The 19,288-nt window shown below is 39.1% G+C and overlaps 1 protein-coding gene across 1 annotated transcript in view; it reads right to left on the bottom strand.

The window, feature by feature from the left end:
• Positions 1-4,036: 4,036 nt before the first annotated feature.
• Positions 4,037-19,288, bottom strand: part of pparg (peroxisome proliferator-activated receptor gamma) — a 30,161-nt gene continuing 14,909 nt past the window's right edge. Inside the window, exons 2-9 of the mRNA XM_044024557.1 lie at positions 17,058-17,354; positions 16,792-16,964; positions 14,070-14,208; positions 8,295-8,494; positions 6,648-6,765; positions 5,746-5,939; positions 5,371-5,614; positions 4,037-4,342 (exon numbers count right to left, since the gene is read on the bottom strand). Coding sequence (XP_043880492.1) covers positions 4,095-4,342; positions 5,371-5,614; positions 5,746-5,939; positions 6,648-6,765; positions 8,295-8,494; positions 14,070-14,208; positions 16,792-16,964; positions 17,058-17,354 — 1,613 coding nt within the window. The 3' untranslated portion in view covers positions 4,037-4,094. The remainder of the gene's footprint in view (positions 4,343-5,370; positions 5,615-5,745; positions 5,940-6,647; positions 6,766-8,294; positions 8,495-14,069; positions 14,209-16,791; positions 16,965-17,057; positions 17,355-19,288) is intronic.

Here is a 19,288-nt window from a genome sequence, read left to right as displayed (position 1 = left end):
TTACTTAGTTATTATATTATTTTATCTAATTTTAAATGAAGATATATTACTGTATTTATGTAAATATAAGTGTTTTGTGATTGTTTGTTTTGCAGGTTAATCTGAAATTAAAAGAAAGATACTATATACTGTACATTATAGTAACATACTATTAGTAAATTACTGAAACACATGTTTTATCCCATGATACCACTGTAATTATTATTATTATTTTGGTAACTTATACTCTTTAAAGCTTAATTAAAAATTCAAAATGTGATATAAATTCCAGCAAGCTGTGTTCCTCTAACACAGGGTCACAATAAAAAACAAATATGTCTATTAATATCAAAACCAGAAAAATAAGTGTAAAGATAAGTAAATACTAACATGGACGACTGCAATTAAAACACCAAACAAGCATAAATATCATTTAATAATGTGATAAATCACAAACCAATGTCTTATTATTACTATTATAAAGTCAGTATGGCAGCTGTGTTTTCAGGAAGAGGAGGTCATGATGATTAAGTTGTGGGCCACATGTAATTGATTGGGGGCCACATGTAATTGATTGGGGGCCACCACTTTGACACCTCTGCCTCTAACTCCAGCAGGTGTATCTTTTCAGACTCGTCCGTGGACAAATATTGACCCGTGTCAGGTATCGTCAAACAGTGATGGGAGGAAAATTCCTTTCTGATAGTCAAACAAACAAAGGAGGGTTTAAAAAAAAAAAAATGAAGCTGCTGTTTTTTTTTTTTTAAGGAACTCAAAGGAAAACAGAGCTTCCAACGAGTAAATCATAAACCGCTATCTTTGGAACGTGGCGCTGTGTGGACAGACAACAGCAGCAACTGGACGAAAAATAAATAAATAAATAAATAAATAAATAAATAAAAGACACTTTCTGAAAATGATTTGGCAGATTGGCGGAGGAATCTTGGCAGAGTCCAGTCAGCAGAGACTGGCCTTAACAAAGTGAGGATATGCTGACTCAACATAAAGAACACATTTAATTACCATCATCATCAGCCGTCCAACAGGACCATCCGCCCCCACATCAGAAACCCCCCAACACAAGCTGCCAATTCAAAGGCTTATTTTTAGGGGCCAAACGTCTCCTTCACTCTTTCTCACAGCACTGACACTGTCTCTCCCTCCCCTTGTCCCTTGTCTCACTTTTCCTCCTTTGTACACGTCTTCCTATTATTCCTAACCAGATCATCACAATCAGATCATTTATAATTAGGGCCCGAGTATGAATGCTAGAGGAGCCTATTGTTATCCTTCAGATTATTATTATTTTTCTGTGTCATTGCCGTCATCTTTGAGGGGGTTAACGTGCAATAAACGTCTTGAAACTTTGCACAGAGGTCAGGTCTGGCGAAAATGCGATATCGGTATAGGACTCGGACCCGTGCGTTGCACTAGGGGTCTATAGCGCCCCCCTAAGGTTAAACGTGGAGGACGAAAACCAAGATGAAGTTGCACCAAATTTCACGAAACTTGGTGGGAACTAGTAATAGCCCAAGACGAACAAAAAAGTACATACTTTGGTGAAAGTAATTTAAAAGATACAACTTATGAACTTTAAAAAAAATATATATATATATATATTTTTATTAAGTTCATAAGTTATGAATTTATGAACTTTTTAAAAAATATTTTATTTTTTTAAATGAACAATGGCTGATCGGGCTATTTGCATGTAGTGACAAAAACCTGTATTTCCTGAACTCGCCTCAGTTCTACAGATCTTAGCTCATTTATCACACGTTTCCATGTGTACCTGCTTTGATTCAGGCTCACTGCACTAGCGCTACTCGCCTCGCCTCGGCACAGCGCGGTTATTTTGCTTTTCCATTGAATGAAACCTGCCAACAGCTAATCATTCGGAGTGGCTGTGGAAGTTTAAGCTGGCCACTACAACAGAATATAACCAGAATAAACAAACATCCTGGTTATATTTGAATACAAACTCATTCTGCCCACCCCGCTGTCTTGTCCCCTAACCTGAACTGTCCAGGTTCTGTGTCATAACAGGAAACCCAAATGTGTGCCTGTGGGTGTATGACTTTCTTCAAGAGACTCCGCTGCTCCAACAGCGTTAGGAAATACCAAGATCTAACCTGTCACTGAGCTTTATTAAAAAAAAAAAAAAAGAGAGAGAGTTTAAAGACTACCCCCCATTCTATAACTGCAAGCCAGCACTTTTTTAAGACTGTCTTGTGATATGATGCAATAGGACAACTCATGTGTGCATGAACATGTGCCATAAGCTGAGGTGACCTGATTTATGGGCGAGCTGAGGTGTGATGTCATACTCACCCCACGCACACCCCTCTTTCTGTTGCACACTATCCCCACTCTGAGACGTGTTTTTACAGGTTTTCTCTGTAAATTGACCGGTCCAAAAAAAAAAAAAGGGTTAAAGTCTAAAAAAAACTGATCTAAATCTGTATGCACAGATTTAAGTCTTCTGGTTGAGTTCAGCAGAGTTCATATTTTGCAATGATGTTCTCAGTGTGTGTGTGTGTGTGTGTAATGGCCATAAAAAAGGACTTCCAGCAGCTTGAGTCACTGGTGTGCTTTCAAGAAAAGACGTTACCTGGAACTGGCCGTGTAAGGAACACGTGCGAGAACATAATCACATCACTCCAAGCAAGGCAGAGACTTCAAATAAAAAGTTAGAAAATATTTTATTTACAACAAATTTTCCTCTGAGCTGCATTAAACCAATCCCTTTGTCCCCCCGAAACCCCTCCCAAACACATAAGATTGATCAGACATAGTTACACTTTACGTTAATACAATATAATTCCATCATAGAAATTATGACTCAGTTTTATACAATTTAAAACAAAACAACTGAAGCCGAGAAACCAATTGCTTTTGGCAAATCTGTACGAAAACAATACGAGTGAACAGATATTATACAGTATACTGTGTATAATATAAGGCAAACATTGAATCTGTAAGGCATAAATGCGGCATAATAGTCTTTCATATTCATTGGTAACGTGCCCTTTTATGTCACACTTTCTCACAGTTCACAGGCGGCTGAGGATAAAATATGTTACAGGGCGTTAATCAGATTTGTGTCTTTGGATAAAGCTGATTAAGAAGAGATAGCACCGTCAAAACAAAAAAACACGTCTGTGCGTTGTCTGTCTGTCTGTCTGTCTGTCTGTCTGTGTGTCTGTCTGTGTGTGTGCTGACATGCATGTCCGCGTCTTCACTGAGTTACAGAAGCGTGCACACACACACACACGTGCAGCCTATGACAGGTGGAGAGCGACATGTAGATAAGATGCTCCTGAACGACACACGCCGTCCTGTGTGACACAAAATATTCACAGTTAATACTTTTCTCCCTTAAGGCACGTGAAGGGGCAGGCTGTGGCTGAGCATTCAAACGCTTGGTACGCGAGCCTGCCGACGAGAAAGTCGTCGTGAGTGGCACACAGCGTTGTGTTTAAGTTGGCAGCACAACTTAAACATGAAAATGTCCAGGTGGATGAATGACTGCAATCTATTCACATGTTGCCGTCTCGATCTAGTACTCACATTCCGTCTTCCCTTGATTTCTCATTCCACGCTCGTCTCTTTCTTAGTTTTAGTCAGTCAACCCTTTATTTTTTAACACATTGTTTCTACTCATTATCGCATTCATTCATTCATTCATTCATTCATTAGACGTCTCCTGCTCCATCCTCTGCATACAAATAACCATTCACTTTCATCTCACACACCTACAGTCAATTTAGAGTGCCCAATTCACCTCGGCATGGTTTTGGACTGTGGAAGGAAACCGAAGTACCCAGAGAAAACACACACACACACACACACACACACGCACACACACACATGAAGGAGAACATGCAAATTCCACAGAGAAAGAAGATCTCTTGGTCTGACCGGGGGTCACAAACCCAGGTCTTTTTTTTGCTCTAAGGCAACAGTGCTCGCCACTACATCGCCGTGTGGCCCCTCAATTAATTTTCTTTAAAATAAAATCTATTTTTTGGTAATTTTTTTTATATATATATAATGTATATATATATATATTTATATTTGCAACTTTTGTCCTTTTTTTTTTCTCCTGGTGAATTCTAATACAAGTCCTTCATGATCTCCTGCAGCAGCGGGTGTAAGCACATGTCCACCTCGGTCTTCTTCAGCAGCTGCATGAAGTGGACGTGGTCCGTGACGATCTGACGCAGGTCGGTCATCTTCTGGAGCAGCTTGGCGAACAGCTGCAGCGAGTCCGGGTGGTTCAGCTTCAGCCGCAGCTCCAGCGAATGAAGCACCGTCTCCTGGAGCTGCTCGATGGGCTTCACATTCAGGAGGCCTGGACGGTCTGAACGGTGGGGGTTTACAGACAGACGTGTTGTTAAGACACAGTAAAGTAGGGAATAAAGAGACACATGTTGATCAAAGGACAAAAATAGACAACAAACACCTATGACATTTCTATGAATGACGAGCAGACCGAGCGGACTTATTGCTATTTACAAAGCCTTGCTTATCTTTATTTCCAGCTATAACCTTAGTCATTTAAGTTAATAACTGACATAAATGTCCGATTTTTATCTTGATCTGGTGCAAGACCAGACTTTATCAAGTAGACACACGCAAACCAGCAATATTAGACCGGACCTGTTCATCAATATCAGGGGGCAGAAGGGTTTGTTGGTTTGTTGTTTTAAACCATTTGTTTGATTTAGTATAGTCAACAGACAAATGTGCCTCTTCTTTTCTCCATAAACCCTATATTAATTTGATTTCACTACATCATTGTTGACACACGATGACCGACTCATTCAACTCTTGCTCTGCTGCACTTTCTCCCAAATAATCCGCCATGACTCGCCGCAAACTGATATATAGGTCAAGGCTGGTCAGAGATAGTGTGTATAATGCAGTGAATGGATAACTTTGATTTCTCACGGAAGCCACATTACAACACATTACAGTGCTGTGATTCTGCCGGGACTGACATGTTACGAAACATCTCCATCTCAGAAAGGTGAAGGATTTACTCTTTGCCAAATGTTTGATGTAAAACCTTGCTACCATCCTGTTTTTTTTCTCAGTATTTCATTATGAAGCTGGGGCCAAACTGGTAAATACTCTATTAACCCTTTAACACCGAAGCTTTTCAAATGTCCGTCTGGACTTTTCTGCTTATTTTAACCATAAAAAGGGCCAGAAAATGTCCTGTGAGTAAATGCTTTTGCCCTTTTTTCCAGAATAACTTTCAATATCTGGCAGTTATTTATAATTTACTGCATGTTAAAATAGTGTATTAACAATTTAAAATGAAGAAAAACAAAAAGGTATATTTAGGGAAAAACACCAGATTTTGGGGATAATCTAGTCCCTCACCTCCGCTGAGGATAATAACTGCCAGGAACAGTGCCATGTCGCTGTCGTCCAGCTCCAGCGTGTTGAACTTGACGGAAAACTCAAACTTGGGCTCCATCATTTGACAGAACGGTTTTCTGAGACTCTTGAGGAACTCCCGCGTCATGAAGATCTGTCCGTAGGAGATGAGGGTCCCGTCTTTGTTCATCAGAGGAGCCATCATTATGATCAAGACTTCTATCACACCATACTTCAGCAAAGTTACCTGGTATAAAAAACAAAGAGGTTTGAGGTGATCCTGCTGTGATGATAGCTGGTGGTGTCACATCTATCATCACACCTTAATCCATTAAAACAATTACAAAATGGATAAGCAGCTTGTCTTTTTTAGATTACCTGATCGTTCAGATCCAGGTCAGTGAATCCTGGGATACTCTTGGCGAACTCTGTGACTTCTCTCACCGCTTCGGCTGAGCGTGACTGACAGCTGTAGAAGAAACGTAGCTCCACGGCGTCCGTCAAGCCATGTCCGCTGATGCTCGTTGTTTCCAAAAGGCCGCACTCTGACGCCATTTGAACTTCTGTGATCCCTGGAAGACAGAGACATGTGCACGGAAATAAGCAAAATATCTTGTGAAGATGAATCCAAAGGCCTGAATTATAGTATTTTCTAAAGCCGTTATCCTGCAAATAAAATGATAAATGTATGGTAAATATGCCATCTTGCTTGCCACACCACCAATTTCACTGGCAACACTCCAGTTTAGCAAATTAATTCAATCCAATTCAGTTCAATTCAATTTTATTTGTATAGTGCCGAATCACAACATCATCGAGAGCAGAGAACCCCAACAATTCACACAATGAGCAAGCTGCTACACATCAGTGGAGAGAAAAAAAACTCCCTTTTAACAGGAAGAAATCTCTGACAGAACCAGACTCAAAGATGTGCGGCGATGGGGGAGAGAAAGGAAAAAACAATTGTCATTTAGACAAGCAGCAGCAGAGATTGTTGATAAAAAATTATACTGATATCAACTTTAATTATAGCGTAATAATAATAACAACAATGGTGATGATATGATATGAATGATGTTTTCATTATTATATCTATATCAACATTTTGGACCACCATGGTTTTTTTTTACAATAGCCCACAACGGACAAAGTAAACGCCTTTTAGTTTTGCTATGCTCATTGAAGACTGTACAATGATTCTCCATCACACTTGGAAGGGAATGGTGAGGTGAGAGATATTCACATGCAATAATGCAGCTTCACCAGCAAGTGCTACTAACCTCCGTGTCCCGCTGTAAGAACAGTGGCCTGCTGTTGGTGCTCCTGGATGGGAATCTGACTGCAATTAATAAACTGCTCCCCTTCCATTAGAGACTTCATGTCATGGATGACAAAAGGCTGGAGATAAAGAGGGGGAAACACGGAAGAATTAGTGGGCAAAAGGCAGCAAAGTGAATAAATCTTAGCTGCTGGCTGAGGCAGACAGAAACACATCTTCCAGATAAATGAAGCTTAACTAAGTCAAACTTGCTCTTGTTGGTAAACCTCTGGCAAAGACATGCAGTGGCCTGAAGGTTATACACTTCAATATTCCCCTTACATAGTGGTCAAGTCAACTTTATTTCTAGAGCACATTTAAAAAAAACAACCAAGGCTGACCAGAGTGCTTTATAGATTTAAAGGCACAGCAACATAAAAGGTATAAAACATAAAATCAATAACAATAGAAGTAAAACAGTAAAATAGTGACATAATAAAATAGTAAAAACTACATAGAAGTGTGCGGGTTGACTATTTTTATCCTGAAGTGAAGGCCAAGGAGAGGTGGGTCTTTAAAAGTGATTTAAAATGTTAAAAAAACATTGACATATTCTGTGGTTTACACAAGTACACAACATAGGACTCCCTCAAACAAACAAGCTGATTCAGTGCCATTTGGCTGCTATCGCGCTGATGAACAGTCATAACAATCAGACCAAACGCATGCAGAGCAACCTTGAACTTGAGCCTTGGTTTATCAGAGACAGAAGCGACTGAAAGGCAGAAAAAACTCAAGAGACGCTGCTCGTAAAAAAATAGTCTTTATATGGAGAGACAACAGCAACAAGTACAAAAAGACAGAAATAGAAATAGTCGACTGGTGACTTACCAAATTTACCAAGTTTCTTTACAAAATTTGTTTGGATTTTTGAGCAGGCATATGGAAGCCATTATCAATGTTTTAATCAGAATGCTGAAGAGCCACATTATTCTGCTACATAGCTCAACCACTGTAACCTGAGATGTGCTCTAACAGCTAGGAACTGTTTCTGCCAGTCACCCACTTTGTGCTGGAGCAGCAAAAAGCACCAGATTTAATACTAATACAACTGTATTGATTACCATTGTTTTTTTGAGAAGCTGCTTGATTAAAATAAGAGTAAATATAAGCTAATAAAAATGTAGGTCAAACTGATCCTGCAGCTGAACAAGGCAAGGATGAAGATACAGGGACAGTCTCTCTGGAACCCAACGTATAAGAAGAATGCTCAAAGCTACACTCGCCTCCTTGAGGAATTCCCAAAACAAGTGAAGTGAAGCTGAAGTGATCAGGCACCACCCTCACCCTGCCTTTACATACTTGCTTTACACGCTCTGTGCTGCTGTTGTGCTTCCATCTTGCCACCATCGGCGATGATGTAATACAAATCATTTGCTGCACGTAGCACAAGAACATCCTTGGGCGTCAAGATTCAAAAACCTGCTCCGCTAAATGCAGAGAGAGTCACATGGTGCTGATTAGGCTTCATTAGCGGTGTGTGATCTCATTTGGCGAGTGGCTTGGAATTACTCAACATTATTATAACGCAAACCCAAATCTTTTGACTGCTAAAATGTCATATAACTCGACTTAAAGTAGAAGACGACGAGGCGCACACACAGCTTACCACATTGTCTCCGGTTTTCCCAGAGAGGATGGCCCTTGCCTTGGCCTTGGTGAGGGGGAAGTATTTCAGATAGGCCTCGTACAGATGCCGGGCCAGAGCCCTCAGATCGGCTGCCTCCGGGTGCATGTGTTCCATGTCAGACGAGAACTCAGCCAGCAGTTTCTCCTTCTCAGCTTGAGGCATTCGGCCAAAACGAATCGCTACGGAGGGGGAAAAAACAAGAAAAAGTCATTAGTAATACGCAGATTTAGTGTTTGGTGTGTGTGTGTTTTGTGAGTCCTCCAACAAATTATTGCTAAACCTTAGAGTTTATATTACAAAATGTTTTCATTGTCTGCTATTGCAGCAATTACATTCATTATCATCTCTCTAAGAAATACTATCTATATCAAACAAACAACGTATTACTAATTAATTAGTCAGGAGACTGTTATAGTCGGAAGAAAAAAAAGATATGGCACAATTCAATCCACTTCGGTTGAAACATTGGTTTAAAATGTTGCTCAATGACTCGTTTTCCATTATTTATCTTATGACCATAGCGTTAAGTAAGAGAATTTAGCAATATTTTTTAATTTGCCCAGATGTTAGCACATTAAAAAGAGTTTTGAAATTAAAAAAGAACTAAATCGAATCCCCAGTGTTGAAAATTTCAAGACACTTCCAAAACAGCGATCCTCCATCATCCAGAACATCTTTCATTGAAAGGGAAAATCCACTGTCAACGACACATTAGAAATATTCCACGTGGGATTTTTTTACGAGGTGTGTCTAATGAGGTGATTACAAAATGTACCTCCCTTTGATCAAATGATGTCACGCTGCTGCTGCTGTTTCAAAACCTGAAAAACTATCTTGTAAAACTCACGTGTTTGCTCCTGCTTATTTCACCTCATCGACACTGATGATAATTCTGTGTGCTTTTACAGGTACACGTGCCAACAAAGGAGCTACGTGACTTTAAATTTGAATTTAAAGGTCCAGTGTGTCAAATTTAGTGTGTTCACTGACAGAGATTGAATATGCTACACATAGATGTGTTTGTAAGGATAGAATTCCTTTAAAACAAAAACAGCTGTTACATTCTGGGCTTCTCCTTGCTCTGCCATGTTTCTACAACAACCCCAAACCTTGACAAACTAAGCAGAGGGTTAATACAAAAACAAAGAAGGACAACATCCTTTCTGGTACACTGAGACCACTGTAGTTCCCTGAAGAGTTTGGGAAAGGGAGTTTGATACAATCGTCTTACACACGAGAACCTTTAAGATCTTGATTTTATCCATTTAACTTAAATCAAAATGAAAATAAACACCTCAAATAAACTGTATAAATATATAAAAATAATAATATTATACTTTTTTTGTATAGCACCTTTGCAGCTCAAAGTGATTCACAAAAAAAGGAAAATAAAATGTTAAAAACAAAACACAACACAGGGTGGAATGAAAAGGAAAAAATAAAGTCAAGAGGTTAAAACCCTGTTTTAACTTGAAAATAATTAGTAATATAAGTAAAGTATGTAACAATAGTTATAATAGTTGTAATCTACCCCCATGTTGCAGTAAGTGGATCCACCTGAAAACTGACATTAAGTTGTGAAATGGTTAAACACTTCTTTTTTTTCTACATGGAAGTCATTAATCCCTCCATTCAAGTCCGTGCTCTGAATTTACTGCCGAGTGTGCGTGTGAATGCGTGATTGTGTAATGCTGACTGAGTGATAAATGCACACCTTAAGCAAATGAATGTGCACTAAAGAGGCCTATGTCACTACCCGGGCAACGAGCCATCAGCAGTGACACAGCAGATTAAAAAGATCAGTTTAGGTCTATATACACCCAGATGTTAATTATTGATAACATAAAAACCCACGCTGAGCAGATTTTCAAAGCACCGGCTCAACCTCAAAGAAAAACAGCAGAGATATATCAGGGGAGGTGGGGACTGGTGAAAAGCACTCATAAAGAGGCAGGAAAGGGAAAACCAACTACTTTAAAGTGAACTGTTTGTATTGTTAAATGCCTTAAATAGAGAATGTGAAACTTTATTTGCACTGTGCTGTATAGATGAACCCCAAACTTGTGTCTGTAAATGGGAAACAGACTTCATTTAAGATTGATTCAGTTTGAAAGAGATTGGCTGTCTGCATTGTAAGTAGTTCAGTCCAATTTATAATATATACAGTAACTAAATACTCTAGTTCCATATGACATGTATTTATTTAGAGCTTTTTTTTTTTACTACAGTTCTGCAAACCAAACCCAGTCACATTCTCATGCAGCTATATATATATATCAATATATCATTTTATCACACATCTTTTTGCACCTATTCACATGCTTGCCAGAGGACACTGGGTGCTGGGGATCAAGCTGCCAACCTTTATGGAGGCTGTGGATCAGCCTCCATAAATAACTATCATAAACAGTAGTGAGCTATTTTTAAAGTTGTACTGGTTTTGTATTATAAATATGGTTGAAATCTATAAGTGTAGTCTATAGTTTTGTCCCCTACAAGATAAAAAATAATCTGGGGGAGCCACACATGTACTGTATTTCCCCTGGTATATGAATTGTTTGATTAAAAAGTAATCTATTTTTTCAGATTATGAAATGAAAATGTGTTCGCTATTTGTGGTACTTTAAAGCCTTTTGTAAAACAATTAAAAAGTGACCCTATACATTGTATATGGTAATTTCAATTGATTAATCTGGAAACTTTGCACAGACTCCACAAGTGGTACAAAAAACTCATTTAGCAACCACTGGATTACAGATTGCTGAGCTGCCGAACTGAATTTGCTTCTCAACATCAAATATCAAGGATGTTTTCAGTCAACGACAAAGGTTGGAAATGACCTCTAAAACTACACGGTTAAATAACACAGCAGCAGAAAACGAGGGGATGGAGGGTTTGACTGCAGCAAGCACACGGACGATAAGGACGATAATGACAATAAGGACAATAGTGTTTGATAAAATGCTGACAATTATGAAACAAATATTAACTACTTTGTTTTGGTGGGTGGAGGGACTCAAGACCGGTACCCTGTGTGCGAAAGACATCATGGTCGCAATGGTAGAAAGTTCAACTCCACCCCTGGCTGATTGTACTCAATTCCATTGTTAGTCACTTTGGATAAAAGCATCTGCTAAATGACATGTAATGTTTCACCGAAGCTGTTCTGGTGGTTTGTGATGTCCCAATACCATTTTTTTACCAAAAACAAAACAAAGCTGTTATTGAGTCTGAAAACTCAATACCTTAGAATTTTCAGAAGTCCGCTATGGTCCATGTGGCATAAATGTCATCATCCACTGTTATGTGTGGCTGTCTGCAGTTTCTCTCTCCCTCCCCTCTGTTTTTCCTCTCCACTTATCTGTGCATCATTTCAGTGATTGCATCCCTGCACTGTGAGTGGAGCAGGAGAAGGCGTCATCGTGGGGAGGGAAGTTTAAAAGGGGGAGGGAAAAAAAGAGAGAAAAGAGTGTGGACTCTTTGTTTTTTCCACCCTCCTCAGGGTTGAGTTTATTTAATCTATTCTTCTTTTTCTTGGTTGGTTCAGACGCTACCCACTTTTTGTTACCAGAATCTCCAACACTTCTCCTTTGAAATAATGGCATTTTTGTGAATACATTTAATTGCAATTGGTTTCATCTTGTGGCGTCCACCTATGTGCGGTCTCCTATTGAGCCATTGCTGAATTGTCCTAGGGAGGCCGCAACACCCATATCTGTGCATGTTCCATGTACACACATCATACAGACTACAAGGAGGAAGATGAGCTCGATGGGCTCTTGCTAAAGGTGAGGAGGTCCGCCTGTTCCCACACCTGTACAACCTATCACTCAAAGAACACAAGGACATGCAAAGAGGGGCCAACGTCTAATACAAGAATGGAATGTCAGATTGAATATGCATGTGTAAAATGCACTGTCCCAGGGTTCAGACAGTGATTCTGTACCAGGCTTTATGACTCGAGTTGGCAGACTAGTTTCTGATGTTTTATGGCATTTGTCATCCAGGTGCATACTTTTCGCTTTGTTGCTGTACTTTGAGCAAAGGTTGTTTGGTTGCATACAGGTGCAACCAAACTAACAGAAGAGTCAGGCACATGTCACTCCAGAATGACCTGTCCACACCTCCACAGTCATGAGATCCACGATGAAACTCACTTGAATAGGTGGAGTCAATACTCGGTTTGAAAAAGTGCTACCAGATGTGCCAGGTGATGTGCTCCAGTGGCCAACAAAAGCCGACAAAACAAAACAAACCATGTTCTAAGAATGAGCAACAAAGAGAGAGGAAAACATGTTTGAGTGGATAAAGAATGTATTGTTCAGTTCATGATTTATCTACGCCTTTGCAGCAAAAACACTTGGGTCTGCAACTCGCAGATTTGGTGATTTAGGCAAATTGGACAATCTAAATTGACCATAGGTGCGAGTGAATGTTTGTTTGTATCTATATGGCCCTGTGATGGACTGACCTGGCACAGCACCACCCGCAACCCACATGTGGAGGATAAAGCAGTAGAAGAATGGATGGATGGATGTTTTCATAACCTCAGCTTAAATTCTGACATTTCCACAGACCTTGAAGGCAGCACAAACAAGGAGTATTTGTTTACTAATATCTGCACAGCACACAGTGGTCCACTCCCATCACTGCTGTCTAAACATACCATACTTGAAGGAATTACCACAGAGCTGCAGGTAAGGGTGTGGTGATCATTCCTTTTGCAGAGAGAAAATGTAAGAGTGTGAAAACAGTTACTGCCATTTGTTGTTGTTATCATGCAGGTGCGGTGGGAACTGAAACAAGGTTTTGAACACCACAGACGAAGAAGCAGGTGGCAGGTATATACTGCATAGGTGTGCACTGCTGCATGCATTACCACCACAAAAGACCTCAAAGACCAGATCAGCAGCAGTGTGGTGCAGGTGTGTTTGTTGTTCTCAGAGGACATCAGAGGGAGAGGAGTTTCTCAAAAAAAAAGGGTGTTTCCTTTGTCCTTGAATTCACAGAAGACTCAATTGTTTGACCTTCAGGGTTAGCCGGTATATGCTGTCATGTGAATTTAGCCGGCAAAAAAAAAAATTGTTAGGCCAAAATGTCAAAAAATGACAAATAATTAAATCAGTGATTAAGGGGGCCGTCCTCATGGAAATGGTGTTTTAGGACCTCAAACAGTATTTTTTGAAAATGCCTCCCAGTGGGAAAATGTAGCCAGTGAACAGGATACTTCAGGAAAACGATGACGTCATATTCCCAGCTCTCTCTTGCGCTGTCATTCATTATCTTGTGTTTGGAGATTGTTTGACAGTTTTACCAACGATCGGTCAATAAAAAGTGACTAAAGTCAGCCTGAAAAGACGTTAGATATCACTAGAACACGTCCTGTCTTGAGGGATTTCACACACGAGGGTGAAAAAAATATTGACTCGTAAAATAAAGAGAGGAGAAAACAAAACCGATTTTTACTTGAATAAACAAAACAGATCCATCAGAAGAGGAGCAGCGTTGCCTTAGGATGAAAAGAAATGTGAACACATATATGCTTATCAGTGTAAATACTGTGGTGGTGGCAACAAATAAATTAGAGATTGGGTGATGTTTAGTATAAAAGTAAACACTGCTCTTTTCTCTTTTGAACAGGTATTGTGTAATTTCACACAGTGTTTGAAATATTTCCGTATAAATTAAAAACGAGGTATACAGCCCCATCTTAACTGACTGTTTTAAAAGGTGTGCACGACAATGTTATCTTACCGTTGTGCGACATGCCGACGTGAAGGCACTTCTGGAAGCGACAGTATTGGCATTTGTTACGGGACTTCTTGTGAATGCGACAGTGAAGGTCACAGTGATCGTACACCAACTTTAACCTGATTGTGCGTCTGAAGAAACCCTACAAGAAAGAAAAAAAAGAAAACATCACTTATGGACATTGTCACTGCAAACATTTATCATTTAATTTACTGAGTCTGCCCCTTTTCTAAGAATGTGTGCCACAACAGTGCAGATAATTAATACCAATTCCAAATTTGTGTTCCATTTTTTCTGTAGGGTCTGTGATGACGGTACAAAAAATAAAATAAAACACATCATCACACAAAATACAGAAGACAGGACATTACAAACAGAGGGAAAGTCTTTTAAGCATACACACACTTTATTTATTATTTATTATTTATTTATTAAGATTGCTTTCTAATCTGGGAGGAAGTCCGACACACCGACAAGAGGTGGATTTTAAGTAGATTGTTATAGTGGATTTGTGCTTTGAGGTTTTCAACCTTAGGACCAGAAGAGCCATAACACTTATCTCAGCTATTAACTACACAGCTAGAGTCATACTCCTACAGTCACGTGTTCGATGACGGCTGTGTTTGTCTAAGGTGACTAAGAAAGCTAATGAAAAAAAAAAATAAAATAAAAATGAATAGAACAAAAAAAAAAAGAAAGCCAAAACGGTACTGGGATTGTATTCATGCTTTTCAAAAACCCACAGGTGGCTAAAGGATGGTGTGTTTGACATCTGCATTCTTACAATCCACAGATGTCCCTATTTTAAATGTAGGGTTATTTAAAGCAGGAGGAAGTTAAAGGGGGTCAAGACTCCACCTCAATAAAGAATGTTTTCTGTTTAGAAACAATTAAGTGTTTGCCTGCTTGGCTGACCCCCTCTTCTGGTGAGTGTCCCCTGAGAGCGAAGCAGAACAATGACTACTGTGCTTTACCTTCACTCAGCCTCTGGAGGTACAGTGCGATGTTCACAAAGTGGACAGAAAAACAGAAACCTTTGTACATTGTAATGGCTCCAACACAACAGACCCGACGGTGTTAAAGATTAGATGATTTCACGCTATTCACGGCTGAAGTGAGTGGGTGGTTACATTGATTTGGCCTGAGTTACGCGACACGTCATTTTATAAGTAAAATGAAATATAATGTTGACACCTTCCAAGATTTAGTATAAAAAACAGCTGCGCATTTGAAATGAAAGGTAGATAATAGTATTTTTTATTGTAAGTATTATTATTATTATTATTATTAATAATAAACTATTATGAATACTGTAAATCCCATTATATCATTAATTCCCAGAGACTGGATCAGCACTCACAGATGCGTTGTGGGAAGTTTATTTCACTTGGCAAATACATTTTGTCTTATTTATTAAAGAATAAAAAAAAATTAAAAAAACATGCCAAAAATGTTATTGTGATTTATTTATCCAACAAATATCTGTCACAAATGGCTGGTTTATCTATATAAATAATTGTGAGTGTTACATAAATGGCTGTAAAACAGTCAGAATCATTGTTATATTATTTGCTCCTGTCAAAGTTTATAGTGTGAAGTGGGTTGATTTACTCTGTTACTTTTTTTAAAAAAGTGGGTCCCTCATAAAGAAAGAATGGGAAACACTGCAGTTAAAGACATGTTTGTCTGTATTTCAGTTCTTGTGAGATATATACATGTACCAAAATCCCCTCATAAAAAGGTTCTTTAATTATTAAAACATTCTAAAAGTTTGTTCAGGTTCATTTTGTTTTATACTTAGATGGTCAAAATATTCAGAAATATTCAAATGATCTTTACTGGATATCATCTAGAAGGATTTTTTTGCTGACAATGCTGGAAACAGAACACACGTAGTTGCTCTTATTACTACCAAAAATGAAAGATGCATAGGTAGGACCGCTGCGGTTTCCCCCACTTCTTTAATAACAAAAAATTATAGTTACTCTTCCTATACAGACTCAATATTTCAAAGAAAATGGAAATGTGTGAAACTTCCCCCCCCGCTCTCTATTAGTTATTTATACTCTGTACAGATGGAGAGTTGAAGGGCACAAAGCACAAGACACTTATGTTGAGATCGTGCGTGGTGGAAAGTGTATGAGTTGTGGTTGAAGTGACAGACATCAGAGACATTAGTGCACACTTCTCTCCATGCTTTATAGCTTCTTTGTTTTTTTTCTTTCTTCTTATTCCACCAACAAGTTTCAGTGACACATAGTGACAGAAAATGGAAGGCTGGCAGCGAAGCAAATTGTTACACCCATTACCATTTCCTGACATGACTCAAAGGTGACCTGATGGTCAATTTAATTTTTTTGGACGTGCATTATATTTTGAGACGAGCAATCAATCAAAAGACACTAATCCTAACAAACAATGGACACACTGACAAAGTTAAGCCTTGAGTTTTTAACGTCTGATGTCCAATCAGCTGGGTGTGATGTGCCATGCAATCTATCAATTACTTTTCATTTAAAATTCAAATTATGAGGACTTGCTTCTTTGGTGTCTTTTGTTGACATAAAATTAAACAGATGTTGGTTTTAAACTGTTGGTTGAACAGAAAGGCACCTTGAAAAATTGACAAAACAATCTTATTTAGTGTAATCTAGTTATATTAGCTTTCCCTGATTGGCTCATGTGTCTTACTCTCATCTTGAATCATGATATCGTTTAGTCCTACCTTACAGCCCTCGCAGGCATGGACACCATAGTGAAACCCAGAGGCTTTGTCCCCACACACGCGGCACTCGATGTTTAGTGACGTCGCTGATGTGTCGTCTTGGAGCTTTGAGAAGACGAGACTGTCAGAGTACTGAGGTGGAGACTCGGGCTCCAGCTTGATTGAATCGGATACTAGAAATGATCAGGCAGAAAGGTAGAAAATGTCAAGCCTCATCTCTGCCACCTGACTGATTTCAGCATGTTTGGATGAAAACCTGGACTTACTGGGTGTGATGGGCTCTGTCCTGTAGCTGTGCAGGTTTGTGTAGTCCATGTGCGTCAGGTGCTCTTCACTCTGCGGTAGACTGGGGTCGTACGCCAAACCAATGGAAGAGATGGAGGATATGAGTGGGGGAGACAGAGGAGAAGGGATGGCGGCAGAAGAGATGGAGGTGTAGTCTAATGTGGACAAATGCTTCATGTCGAGCGAGTGGGAGCTGTCTTCCAGTTCAGAGAGGTCCACGGCGTTCAGACTGAATCCAACAGGCCAGGCTAGGAGCTGCTGGGTGTCCACCATGTCTGCTGTGGTAGAGAGAGATGAAGCAGTGATGAGTTTGCTGGAGCCATATCGTATGTTGACTCTCTGTGGCCTTGTTAAAAAAGAAAACAACCCCACAAGAACTAAAAGAGAAGAGGGGAGGAAGAGGGAAAAAGTTGTACTGGCAGAGAAAGAAAGGGAGGATGAGATAAAAAAAAACATTTAAACAGGAAGGGAGAAAGAACGATGACAATGAAATTGTACATGAAGAAACCCACATGCTGCACATAATGTTAATGATTGAACATAAACAAAGCAGAACGCACACCCTCCCACACAACCACAGCAAAGATTAATCCCAGTGTTCGAGCTCGTTCTCGCTCGCAGTTTGTCAGTTATCTAGTAAACAGAGAGGCAGACTGTGCCACAGGGAGTACAAGGCGAACTCTTGCACATCTTTTCTGCTCAAAACACCGTCTCCCTTTGCTGCTGTTTGGGTGGCTCACTGTGTGCTTGCCCAACCAAAGGACACAGAAATCACAACTGTGTCAACCTCACTCTGTCTGAGGCCAAGGATGCAGGAGTGTTAAGAGTAGAACGTGCTGTATGTTCTGCATGTCGTGACGCACAAAATAATTTAATAATTGGCACAAAATAATATACAGTCTTTTCAATTCAGTTATTATGCCCTGCAAAGGAAGACTAAATAACTATTTAAAACTGATATAGACAGCTTTTTAACTTTAACCTGTCAACATAAAGTTAAATGTATTTGTATAGTGTAGTGATGGTAGAACATTAACAGCATTCATCTTAATGGTGATTCCATACAAGCCTTTCTAGGGCCGACACCAACCTTCAGAAATCATTCATGTAGTCATAAATTTGTCAAATAAATAAAAAGAAAGAACGTTCACAAGAAAAATACAGTTTTGGTGACTAAGCAGCATTTATGAAGGATCTGAGAACAAAAATGTGCAATGTGTAATAGTTTGCCGATTAATAAATAACAATCAGTCAATGGAGATTATTAAAAAACTGCAAATTTCAGCATCGGTCCACGTCTACACTAGGTTTTCTCTTTGCCACCAGATAAGATTTTCTATGTAATAATGATGAAATGAATTATGCTAAAAAAAGAAAATGTATTATTTTATATCCAAAACAGTGTAGAGAATTATGTTTACTCTGTGTTAAAGTACCCGAGTCTTTACTGGCATCTTGCTATAGCTGTATCTTTATGACAGTGATGTGACACAAGTTGAACAATACCTACGATGTATTCATTCCTCTCCCTGTAATCGACGAGACAGTCAGTTTCTTTCTTTTCTCATAATGAAGATGTAAATCTTGACAGACAGGTGATACATGCATAGATGGTCCTAAAATATCTGGCAACAGTGATGATTAGTATCCGCAACTCTAAAAAAAAAACTACACGTTTTACTACGTATTTGCTGCCTTCCTAAGTATTTATAACAACAGGTCTATCTATATAGGTTTCCTAAAATTAAGTGAAGTGCTAAAGTAGACTGGGGACATGTTAGATTTAACAAATAGATTTAACTGAACTTTTTAATAGCACCAATTCATTGTTGGTTTTGTGCTTTATGTTCTATTTGTTGACACAACATGAAGTGACACTGCTGTGTCACTTCATGTTTCTGTCCCCAAGTTTCCTGTTTTTGCTTTGTTTTTGTCAAAGACAAACCTCGTCACCAATGTTGTATTATAATAAATACATATGTCATGTTTGATGTCCTATAACACAAAATCCTCGAGATATTCAGGTCTGTGCAAATAAAAGACACTGCCATCTTTTCAATATCTAACTGACACGGTCAGGCATTAGAAGAGAGAAGTCAGCTGAGATGGTCAGAGTCCAGTCATCAGAGGTTACTCGAGTCCACACAAAAGACAGCCACATACAAAGCTATGTCATCATGGGTAAATGTGTACAAGGCTTTGGGGTAAAATC

Source organism: Solea senegalensis, linkage group LG4 (assembly GCF_019176455.1).
Source record: "Solea senegalensis isolate Sse05_10M linkage group LG4, IFAPA_SoseM_1, whole genome shotgun sequence".
NCBI lineage: Eukaryota > Metazoa > Chordata > Actinopteri > Pleuronectiformes > Soleidae > Solea > Solea senegalensis.
This window is presented reverse-complemented; position numbering and strand designations above follow the sequence as displayed.